Raw genomic sequence first — 13,219 nt, forward strand, 5'->3', positions numbered from 1 at the left:
TTTGTACTGTACTAGCATTCCTTTACGCACATAAGTAAAGTAATTTAACCTTTAGTTCATGACACCTTTGTTACTGTGTTGCAGAATGAGGCTTCAGGAAGGCTTCACTTTTGCTCATTCATCTGCTGGGATTATTAATATGGTTCTTGAGGTTGAGATGAAGGTGAGAACAATAGATTAATACCATGAGAAATTGTTTAAAAGTTCGCAAATTTACTACAACATATAAGTGATATATAACTGCTTTGTATTCTTAAAAACAGCATTATAATTTACTGCAATTCTCGTCAACTCTTTCTACACATTTTGTATGAAAGACTATGCAACACAAGAAATTCTTTCTCCCCTTACTTACACTTCTTTTACTGTTTGGTCTTTCATGTACTGTGTTGCCTGTGTGCTTTGTCTCCTGAATTGTATCTTAAAATGTGTTGTATTCTTGGATTTGTTGCCTGCTTATCCATCTCACCGTACTTAATATGCTGAGTATGTAAACTTTGCAAAACCTGTGAGGAGCAATAAGTTTCCTGTTAAATCAAAGACACTTAAAGTACTACTGGAGAAATGTACGTGTTAGAAATTATATAAAAAAGGGTTCCTATAAAATGTTATAGAACAGCTACAGTACTTCATTTTATGGGGAATAACTGATCAGGAAACAAGAACTATGAATGTTCTTCTAGTATATGGACTAATTCATTGTGTGAGAAGAATAACTCTTACATGTGAGAAGCCAGTAAACATCACATATAGGAAGAAATTGAAAAAATAATTTTAAATAATGGAAAAACTACATTTCACATTTTTTAATTGCTTTTAATTGTAACATCATGCAATTGGTGCTCATTATTTATAAAACACTATTGGATGCTTGTGTAAGGTCTCCATTGCTTTGCAGGACATTAAATCAGTGTGTTGGTTACTTCTTGTTTTATTATTTGATGTAATGGTTGAATACTTCCAGGGAAACTTTCATACTTTTCAGCTTTACATATCTCGCAAACACTAAAATATGGTGTGGGGAAAGACACACAAAGAAACAAATCAGTTGACCTGGCCATATTAAAAGTGAATAACAAGAAGTGTGGGCTATGGTCTCAGCCTGTTGAAATGACATATCCTTGACTGGTTTATTGTATTCCAAAGGTAGGAAATTTTGTGGTCTGCCACAGTACTGATCCAAAGTCGCAGAAACTGTCCTCCTTTCTCATGTATGCAAGTGACAAATCAACAGGTTTCAAGAATGAAACCATGGTGCTTCTTGCACCAGCCATACAAAAAATGGAAAAGGTAATCCTCACTGCGTAATGGCACCTATCCTTTTGTAGTGCATGAACATAACTACTCTTGTGGGGAGGTAAAACTCCTTGCACAGTTAATAATGCTGTGGACATCTCTCAGGAAACACTCTGTAAAGATTCTGATACTCTTTTGTTGTCTGTGCCTTCTGCAGGATGGATGACCTTGGTGGTGAGAGAGCGAAAGGTAGTGTGGTTTACATAATGAAAACAATTCATTTTTAGAATCCTCCCTGTGACATAAAAAAAACTATGATTTGTGATTCATGACTCCTGTGCCTTCCTTAACTTTCTTAAAACAATTTCCAAGGTTATTTTTTCACCGGTGACACTACCACTTTAATCTTCTACCCATGTCTTACATTGCTAATACTTCATCTCTGATATGGATCTCAATATGGATAATAACAGATACTCATTTGTTTGTTACTAAAGTAATTGTCATAGAGCTGCTTCATGTTCAGTTAAATTACTATTCTACTCAAAATTTTGACTAGAGTTACTCAGACATTCAAGGGTACTGTTAGATCGGCCTTGCAGTGATCTTCTTACTAAACATCTCAATGCTCATTCTGCAGCGTGCAGTTCTCAACATGACTATAATGGAATATTTTTTGAGGGTTGCACTTTATTGGATAATATACAAATAATATTGATTTTCTGTTTTGGCCAACCTTTTTCTAAGATGTAATATGTTTTTGGATACCCAGTAGTGAGTCAAGAAGATTGTGTGATATGTTACACCAGTGGTGAAACAGGAATGAGAATTACCTGTATAATGTTGAAAAGTGTCCAATTACATACAAATAAAAACTGTGACAATTTTCCAAAATATTGCCAACACCTTTCAGTCTTATGACATAAATACAACTTTATCCTCTGACAACAATGTGTGGCATAAGTCACCCCACAATTTTGAAAGGAACCTGAATGTATACAAAAATTCTGTAATCTGTAATGTTGCTTGCTGGGTAAATTAAACAAAAGCAATAATGTGGACCTAAATAAAGAGTTTGACACTGTCATACACAGCAAACAGGTGGGAAAACTATTTAGTGATACAATATAATTAAGCTTAATAAATTATTTTAAACAAATTTATGAAGTTTACTAAATAAATATCAAGGGACTGGAAACAGTGTTTATATGCTCCATATCTAGCTGCGCTTCTAATAGATATAATATTTTTAATTGGATTAAAGTATATGATTGTTACATTGCTGTTGTTATTGTTGTCTTTAATCCAAAGATTGGTCAGCAGCTCTCCACACCAGTCTATCCTGTGCACATCTCTTCATCTGTGCATAGCTACTGCAGCTTTCATCACCTACAATCTGTGTATTGTAGTCAAGCTTTTGTCTCCATCTACAGTATATTACCCCACTCACTTCCCTCCATTACCAAATTATTTCTTGATGCTCTGGAATGTGTCCTTTAACCTATGACTTCTTTTAGCCAAGCTGTACTCTGAAATTCTTTTCTCCCATTTAAGACAATTGGCATTTATTGTTCTGTCTCAGTTGCATAGTTTTAATTAGATTGCATGCAATGCTGTAAAACGTGTTCATATCCTGCATTTAACATTTTATTAAACACAATAAGGGGACCATACCCTAACCATGAGAAACACACCATACCTTAACACCATCTCCTCCATACTTCACTATGGCACTACACATGATGGCAGCTAACATTCTCCAGGCATTCGCCAACCCCAACCGCTTCTGTCAGATTTCCACAGGGTATAAAGTGATTCATCTCTCCAAATCTCATGTTTACAATCGTTCACTGCCTAGTAGTGTCACTCTGTAAACCATCTCAAGTGTCACTAAACTTTGGCTATAGAAATGTGCAACTTTGAAGAACTCATCAATTTTTTGCACCACATTTCCTATAACCCAAAGGCACATTTGTTGTTCTTGGTGGACTGCTGGTAGCACTTTGGAACTCATGAGTGATACCTTTCACTGATGCGATTTTTAAAGCTACCCTCTGCAATGCTCGATGGTCCCTGCCCATCAGTGCATGAGGTCTGCCTGGTCTTGGTTTAGCTGTGGTTGTTCCTTCATGTTTCCACTTCACAGTCACATCATCAGCAGCTGAGTTGCACAGCTTTAAAAGGGTTGAATGTCCCCAGTGGATTTGTTACTCTGGTGACACCCAGTGATTAGTCAACGTTCGAAGACACTGAGCTCTTGCGACTGACTAATTCTGCTGTTATTGCTTCTCTACTGACAACACATACTCTCTACCTCCTTTTATACTGGTGGGTCTGCCTGTTGTGACATCTAGTGGTCAATTCTGCATTACATTGTGGTCTCTTGATACTTTTGATCAGATAGCATGTAAAGGTATGGATTACTGGTTGTCTTCTGTTTGGGAAATGTTCAGAATACCATCCTCTTGCACCCACAGCATTGAATTTTGCTGCCCCATAAGCATAGTGAATGTTGGATAGCTGGTTGTTTGATTACCTGTTCACAGTATCTCAAGTGTGACACAGCACACAGCAAGAAATGCAGTGGAGCACGACAACAGTACAGCATAACGCAGTAGCAGCTTAGGTGGACAAAACTGTACTGCTGCTTCAGTCTGTATACATAAAAAATATGTTCATTTACCAAACAAACTTCTGCATTCTAGACACTGATTGGCTGTCATTCTATGGCTGTAGCTTCACAGTGGTGCACTTTAGACATACATTTATTTGGAAAATTTTGCTCGATTTGGTGTCCCATAACTTGCTCTGACCTCCTTGTCAGATTGTTGTTTTCCACTCTGTATATTCCTTCTGCATGTTGGCTTTCACTTCTATGCTTATTACTAGCTTGTCAACTTATCTCCTGATGTACACACAAGGGCTTTTATTTTCTCCGAATACTTCTGAAATTGTACTATATTTAGTATACATCTTTCTTATAATCATTCATGTTTCTGTAACTTTGCATTTCTCTTCTAGCCATCCCTACCTAGCAGTTTCACACCTTCTGTCAGCCTTATTTTTTTATATTTCTGTATTCTCTTTTGCCTGTTTCAGTTACTGCATTTTTACATTTTCTCCTCTCATCTGTTAAATTTAATATGTAAAATATTTTTCAAGGATTCCTGATGAGCATTGTCTTTTTGCCTAGTTGTTCTTCTACTACCTTCACTTCTTAAAGCCGCCAATTCTGATTCTGTTATTTTTTTACCTGTTTCAGTCAGTCAGTGACTAATGATGTCTTTGTAAAACTCGGCAACCTCTGATTGTTTCATTTTATCCAGGTTCTAAATCACCTTAATTTTCTACCATGCTATAATTTCTTCACCTTTAATCTGCATTTGATAACTAATAAATTATGATCAGAGTCCACAGCATCTCAGGGAAATGTTTGGCAATTTAAAATCTGGTTTTGAAATCTCTATCTTACCATTATGTAATCTGTCAAACTTTTAGTGTCACCAGATCTCTTTCATGCATACAACGTTCTTCCGTGGTTCTTACACCAAGTGGTAGTTTTGATATAGCTGTGCGCTCTTTTGCTCTTCGTTTTCTACTGTTGAATTCCAATGTCCCATCAGAATTAAATTTTTGTCTCCCTTAACCTACTGAATAATTTATTTTATCTCAAAATACGATTTTTCAATCTCTCCATTATCTGTGAAGCTATAGATGCATATACTTGTACTAATGCATAAAACAGCAAAAAAATGTATAGATGTCTGATACCGATTTTGTCACATATCTTGTGTTTAAAAACTGAAGTAAACAGTTTTTGTGTAAGTAGGATGGATTATAATGTATTTTAAAATAAGAATTTCTTAGCATTAATATAGCTTATTAACAGTGATCGAATTCTTGCAAATTTTCAGATAGTTATCACCACCCTCATATATACAATAAGCACAGTTTATAAATACAAGTGGAAATATGTAAAATAAGTTTTGGGATGTGTAAGTGACAATAATGTTTTGTCATTAGTGCAACATGACACACAGCCTCTTTGTCTTGTTGCTGGCTGCCAAAAAAGCGTCATACATGCCTGCCGCAAGAGTAACGCAAGATGCAAAATGAGATGAAATTCCCCAAATGTTGAGGTTGATGATGATGGGTTAAATAAAAAGTGAAAGTTGCAGAAAATTGTTTTGTGTATTGTGTGGACTTCCTTTGAATTCAGTTTTTTTAATTGATTGTGTTCAACAGCTTCTCTAAGTTGTAGAAATGGCACTATGTGTAACAAATTACATTGGTGTTCAATTTATTGTGCAGTTGGTTTCGGTCAGAGATCATTTTCCAGCATATATATCAACTAGTTGACATTGAGAAGGACTTCAGAAGTACCAACTCAGAAATTTCTATAAGAACTTCAAAACTAAGCTCATAGGATGTTAATGGCAAAGTCTTTGAATCAAGAAATAAAATGGCCAATTTTCTCTAATCAATCAAGAAAACTGCAAAGAACTTGCCTGTTATTTCAGAGAATTACTTAGGTACTCAGAACCAACACACAGATTCTCACCACATGAACCTGTAATCCAAATTCATTACTGCCAGATGAAGAAGAAATTGCAAGACAGATCAAAAGACTCGTAATGATAAAGCGTTGGTGGGGGGCAGGGGGAATATGTAATCACAGCAGACATCTTCAAATCAAAGGCTGAGACATTATAAATGAAATCACAAAACTCATGCAAGCTATTGGCAAATAGAACTAATTCCAGTATGATGGAAAAATGCATTAATTCACCAATTGCACAAGAAAGGAGACAGATCAAATGCAAATAACTACAAGGTAATCCCACTAATATCAGTGGCATAGAAAACAGTATTCCAATATCTTCTTGATAGAGCACAGAAACAACTTGAACCAAAAATTGAAGAATATAAGGCAAGATTCAGACCAGACTATTCATGTCCAGAGCATATCCTGAACATAAAGCAAATCTTAAGACACCAGAGAATTTGTAGCAAAAATTTAGTCAACACATTTGTTGGCTTTTTTATTTTTTTAAACTGTATTTTGGTTGACCACAAATCACTTTTCAAAATATTAAAAGAACAAGATCTAAATCTGCACTTGCAATCATAAAACAGTCTTTGACAGATACAAGGTCCAATGTAAATTTGTGGTAGAACTCTCAGTTCCTTTCAAAATCAAAGCAGGAGTAAGCCAGGGAGAGGGGCTGCCTCCATTATTTTTCAACTGTATCCTTGAGAAAGTGATACAAGAATGGTGCAAACTGAAATCAGCCCTCAAAGACCAACCAATCACTTTAGGCTTAGGCAAGTGTTTGCAAACAGTTTAGTAATAATATTAACTTGGGGCACTGCATCAACCCAAAATCAGATTGAACTCTTGGAAAGAAACTGCAGAAAAAATCAGTCTCCAGAGATCTTTTGAGAAGACTGAGTATATGGCAAGCAACAGACAACCACCAAAATAGGTGAAGACAAGATACAGAAAAAATAGATGAGTTCCATAATTAAAAAAGCTCAATGAAACCATTTGGGAAAATGGAATCCAAACAAAAGTTAACAAGATTAGGTTTCCAAAAAAACAAAAAAAAAAAAAAAAAAAAAAAAAAGGTCTCTCCAGTCACATGAAACAAAGGCATCTCAGTACAGTAATTAAACCAGAAACATTTATATAAAGGAAAACAAACTTGTAAGAAAAATTCTAGGTCCAAAACTAGTAGACATACAGTACTGACTCAGAAGCAATCAGGAAATCAGTACACAGATATCTGTAGTGACATTGGGAAAGGCAGATTAAGTGTCTATGGACATGTTAAAAGAATAAACCTAGACAGACTTACAAACAGGTAGTCAATTTTTTTGATAACAGGAGCGAAGCTAAAATGGACATGATGAAATGGGTTCCCAAGACCAAAACTCATTATACATCAGCAAGAATTACTATGATGTCCAAAATTAAAAAAATGCCAAGTTGACCAAGAGGAAAAGCTAAGGTAGAAGAGTGGAACAGTGTGGTCTGAAGGGGAAAAAAAATCCACAGAAAAGAGAATGAAAGAAATATGGGCACAAAGAAAGGCAAATGCCCACCTCTAAGTACTATGTGTGGACCTGATTGTCTTATTTAAAAATAATTTTACATTCATCTCTAGTGTTTGAATAATGCACTTTGAATATATACAGACTCTTCCAATGACTTCCCTAAAAATAATTTTGCAGAGAAAATGCTACAGGCAAGGGAGCATACCTGAAAATTGGCTAAAAGCAAGGGTCATTCATATTTACAAGGTAGATGACAGGAGTGAATGTGAAAATTTAGAGGCATCATTTACTCCAGAATAATTATTGGTAAGCTTAAGTGTATAGCAGACACTATCATCAGCGAAGAACAGATGGCATTCAGATGGGACAGCTCTACAATAGATGTCATTTTCTTATTGAAATAAATGGTGGAGAAAAGAAGGGAATAGAGATGTGATATGGGAAATTTTGATAAGGAAAGGCTTAGCGTATAATACATTAAAAGTGATCAAAAATCTATACCAGAACACTAATGTGACACGATTGATATGGGGAAGCAACTGACAGCACCAGTAAAAAACAATAAAGGAGTTGGCCAAGGTTACTGTCTTCCCCCCCCCTTCCCCCCCTCCAAAAGCTTTTTGATACCTTTGTGGAAATGGAAATGCCTTGTGGCTAGGGCCTCCCGTCGGATAGATCGGGCACCTGGTGCAAGTCTTTCGAGTTGATGCCACTTTGGCGATTTGGATGATGGGGATGAAATGGTGATGATATGGACAACACAACACCCAGTCCCTGAGCAGAGAAAATCTCTGACCCAGCCAGGAATCAAACCCGGGCCATTAGGTATGACATTCCGTTGCGCTGACCACTCAGCTACCAGGGGCGGACTATCGTTGTGGATGAAGTATAATAAGATGGAAACGAATTTTCAAATGTAGTATAATGCTCTTGCCATAGTATAGTTTAAGTAGTACTTTATATGCTGACATTGTTGTTGTTGTTGTTGTTGGTGGTGGTGGTGGTGTTGTTCAACAGACAGAAGATAACTTACAAAGGGGGCTATACATCTTAAGAAATATAGCAGAAGAATATTGACTCCTAATATGTCCACATCAGTCAAAAGTAATGTCATTTCTGGGGAAAGCATGAAAAGATCCAAGACTGATGTAAATGGAAAAATAGTTGAGCAGGTATTACCTTTAACTACTTTGAATATGAAATATCCCCAAAAACAGTTCACCACATAGAAACAAAACTTTGCAAATTTAAACATATATTTGGAACAATTCATATACCTCTGAAATATGAAAAAAAAGAAGAAAATTAGCTGAAGCGCTATAAAAAGTGATGGTTCCACTATGGAAGTGAGCTGTGGGTACTCACGAAGAAATACAGATGGAAAATTATGTCATCTGAAATGAAATTTCTCTGGGTAGTCAGAGACTGCACACTGATAGGCAAAAAAAAAAAAACAAAATGCAGAAATGAGAAAAGAGCTACAGATTTTTGATTTGGAAAGCAAAATTTAAAAAAAGAAATATGAAGTCAACTTGTGTAACCAGTTAGAAAGAATGTATCAATATAACCTGCCTAGAATGCCAAGACTTCAAGCCCAGTGGACAGCAAAATGTTGGATGTCTGAAGAAGAAGAAGAAGAAGAAGAAGAAGAAGTGGAAGATGAAGATAAAGATAAAGATGATGACAATACAATGCTTCCAGTGAATGTTTTGTTTCATTTCCAAGCAATCTCTTAAACTGTGTTTAGTTTGTCAGCAGGTAACTGCTTTGTCATTGCAAATGGATCCCAGTCCAGTAGCTTTGTGGTTGTCTTTAATCTACCTATATATTGGGTCCCATTTCTAGTTTCTAATATTAGTAGTAACAATTACCATAAGACTGTCATATGGTTTCAAGCACTGTTTATTAACTTAGCTCATATTTTAGAGTAAATATAGAATGTATTAAACTTTCTTTTTCAGTTGCCAAGCAGCAAGGATAAAGATGAAGATGATGAGGATTGCATCCAGCCGTGTGTAATCCAGTATGTTCTCTTCCCACCTCATACAACGTCAATGAGCAACAAGGAAAGGTCAGTGATATCAAATGAATGTATAATGTAAAGTACAGACTACAGTAATATACTAAGTGAATCAGAACCTTCAAGACGGGCTTCGGGGAGTGATAGACCTATGCAGAAAGGATAACTTTTTGTCAAGTAATTAATAATTTTGAATGTGTCTATGGAATTACTCAACTCTGTTTTAAGCATGTCAATTTTGTTAGTTAAGTCATTGGACAAGTTCAGACACTGCACTTTTAATCAGATGGTGCTTATGTGTATGATGCTGAACAAAGCTGAAAATACGTTGTTCTCATCTTATACCCTATATTTTAACAAGAGCTAGGTGAAGCAGTTGATTCCTGTATAGTTCTTCCATTTGGAGTGTTTAAAGAGAGGCCGTGTAAACTACCCATGTCACTGGCCCCCAATGTTTTACCAACAATCACTGGTATGGCAGCATTCTGTGTGTAATAAACTTTTGTGTAAACACTTTTGGGCAGTATATGTAAACTGTTTAAGTCTCTGATACTTCCTAATTTTATTATAGCATTTTCATCACCCCTGTATACTAGTCACTTTTTTCTGTGATATCCCTTAATTTTGTGTTTTTCACATAGCTATTCAGCTTATGGTTTTTTTCCCCTGATCTTGAAGTTGTTTTAAATGGTGAAATACATTTTGTTTGCTAATTCTTTGCTTCACTTATGCATCTTTCAGCTTGAAACATACTTTCACTTTTTCTGTAGGTCCATCAATAGGTTTTATGAAGTGCTTTCGTCTGAAAACTTACAACAGCATGTGTCCTTTTTATCTGATCTACATCTACATCTACATACATATTCCACAAGATACTAAATGATGTGTGGTGGAGGCTCCTTCTACTGCTACTAGTCCTTCCCTTTCCTGTTCCACTCATAAATGCAGCAAGGGAAAAATGAGTGTCTATATACTTTCATACAGGCCCTAGTTTCTCTTCTGTTGTCTTCACAATTTGCACATAAGATGCACATTGGTGGCAGTAGAATTACTCTACAGTTGGTCGCAGATGCTGGTTTCCTTAAACTTGTTCGGTAGTGTTTTGTGAAGAGAAAGTTGTCTTTCCACCATGGATTCTCATTTGAGTACAAAGTGCATTTCTTTAACACTCACATCCTGATTGAACCTATCGGTTACAAATCTAGCAGCATGGCTCTGAATTGGTTCAATGTCTTCCTTTAACCCAACCTGATGGGGTCCTCAGACACTCTAGCAGTATTCAAGAATGGGTCATACTACTGTTTTACACGTGGTATCTTTTATAACTGAACTACACTTTTCTAGAATTATTCTAATAAACTGAAACTTACCATTCACTTTCCATATTACCAGCCTTATGTGCTCATTCCATTTCATATTGCTGTGCGACATTATGTGTAGATATTCAATCAAAGTGACTGTGTCAGGCAGCACACCATTAATAGCTTATTCGAACCTTATGGGATAGTTTTTTCCTATCAATCTACAGTAGCTTAACATTTTTTTTACATTCAGAGCATGCAGGCACTCATCACACTAAATAAAAATTCTGTCTAAATCATCGTGCATCCAGCTACAGTCAAACAACAAAGACACTTTTCTGTACACTCTTGTGCCATCAGCAGACAGTCACAGATTGCTGCTCAACCTGTCTATCAGACCATTATGTATATAGAGAGCAAGAGTGGTCCTTCCGTGCTTCCCTGGGGCGCTCCTGACGTTACAGTTGTATCTGATGAACATAGCTGTCCAGTATAACACACTGGGTTCTATTATTTAAGATGTCTTCAAGTCACATATCTGAGAACCTGTTCTGTATGTTCAGACCTCTGTTACAATCTGCAGTGCTGTGCTGTGTCAAATACTTCCTCGACCTGTAGGAAAACTGAATCCCCTTCATCCATGGTTTGCAGAAAATCGCTTGAGAAATGGCCAACCCGAGTTTTTTGTGAGTGATGCTTTCTAAATCATTGCTGATTTGTGGACAGGAGCTTTTCTGCCTGCACAAAATTTATTGTACTTGACCTCAGAGTATGTTCAGAAATTCTACAAAAAACCAACATTAAGGATATTAGTCCGTAATTTTGCAGGTCTGTTCCTTTATCCTTCTTACACAAACATAAAAAAAAAAGTTTTGCATCACCTCGGTTCCGAAAGTTCCAGAACATGTACAGAAAATTGGTATAGAGATCAATTGTAAACATCATTTCCGCCCTTTATATTGCACTTGAAAACCACACATTGCATGTTGTACCACCATACAGCGAGACCTTCAGAGGTGGTGGTCCAGATTGCTGTACACATTGGTACATCTAATACCCAGTAGCACATCCTCTTGCATTGATGCATGCCTGTATTCGTCGTGGCATACTATCCACAAGTTCATCAAGGCACTGTTGGTCCAGATTGTCGCACTCCTCAACAGCGATTCAGCATAGATGTCTCAGAGTGGTTGTTAGGTCACGTCGTCCATAAACTGGCCTTTTCAATCTGTCTCAGGCATGTTTAATAGGGTTCATGTCTGGAGAACATGCTGGCCACTCTAGTCGAGCGATATCGTTATCCTGAAGGAAGTCATTCACAAGATATGCACAATGGGTTGCGTGAATTATCATCCATGAAGATGAATGCCTCACCAATATGCTGCTGATATGGTTGCACTATCGGTCGGAGGATGGCATTCACGTATTGTACAGCTGTTGCAGTGCCTTCCATGGCCACCAGCGGCGTACATCAGCCTCACGTAATGTCACCTCAAAACAGCAGGAAACCTCCACCTTGCTGCACTCACTGGACAGTGTGTCTAAGGTGTTCTGCCTGACCAGGCTGCCTCCAAACACGTCTCTGATGATTGTCTGGTTAAAGCCACATGTGTCACCCATCAGTGAAGAGACTGCGATGCCAATCCTGAGCGGTCCATTCAGCATGTTGTTGGGCCCATTTGTACTGTGCTGCATGGTATCGTGGTTGGTAAGGTGGACCTCGCCATGGACGTCGGGAGTGAAGTTGTGCATCATGCAGCCTACTGCGCATGGATTGAGTCATAACACAGTGTCCTGTGGCTGCACAAAAAGCATTATTCAGCATGGTGGTGTTGCTGTCTGGGTTCCTCCAAACCATAATCTCTAAGTAGCAGTCATCCACTGCAGTAGTAGCCCTTGGGTGGCTTGATCGAGGCATTTCATCAACAGTTCCTGTCTCTCTGTATCTCCCCCATGTCCGAACACATTCCTTTGGTTCACTCTGACACGCCTGGACACTTCCCTTGTTGAGAGCCCTTCTTGGCACATTTAACGATGTGAACACAATCAAACCTCGGTATTGACTATCTGGGCGTGATTGAACAACAGACAACATCAGCCGTGTACCTCCTGCCTGGTGGAATGACTGTAACGGATCTGCGGTCGGACCTCCTCCGTCTAATAGGCGCTGCTCATGCATGGTTGTTTACATCTTTGGGCGGGTTTAGTGCATCTCCAAACAGTCAAAGGGACTGTGTCTATGATACAGTATCCACAGTCAACGTCTATCTTCAGGAGCTCTGGGAACTGGGGTGATGGAAAACTGTTTTTGATGTGTGTATATGCAAGTCACCTGTGCTTTTTCCCAATTGCTTGGGGTTTTGCACTGGGCGAGAGATTCACAGTAAATACAAACTAAGTAAAGGACCTGTTTCAAAGAGTACTCTGCGTAAAACTGAATGGGGGTTCCTTCTGGACCTGACAATTCACTTGTTTCCAATTCTTCCAGTTTCTTCTTAATGCCATAAATATGTATTTCAGTTTTCTGCATATGGGAGTCTGTGCATTGCTCAAATGACGTATGTATAATCCTCATGCATGAATGATTTTTTTAAATGTGAAATTT

At 37.5% G+C, this 13,219-nt stretch overlaps 1 protein-coding gene across 1 annotated transcript in view; it reads left to right on the top strand.

Annotated features, from left to right (window-relative positions):
- The window catches only part of LOC124555988 (KICSTOR complex protein SZT2-like), a 211,179-nt gene that overhangs the window by 172,274 nt on the left and 25,686 nt on the right, over positions 1–13,219 (top strand). Inside the window, exons 17-18 of the mRNA XM_047130033.1 lie at positions 85–163; positions 9,255–9,364. Of these exons, the coding sequence (XP_046985989.1) occupies positions 85–163; positions 9,255–9,364 (189 nt within the window). The remainder of the gene's footprint in view (positions 1–84; positions 164–9,254; positions 9,365–13,219) is intronic.

The sequence above is a fragment of the Schistocerca americana genome, chromosome X (assembly GCF_021461395.2).
Source record: "Schistocerca americana isolate TAMUIC-IGC-003095 chromosome X, iqSchAmer2.1, whole genome shotgun sequence".
NCBI lineage: Eukaryota > Metazoa > Arthropoda > Insecta > Orthoptera > Acrididae > Schistocerca > Schistocerca americana.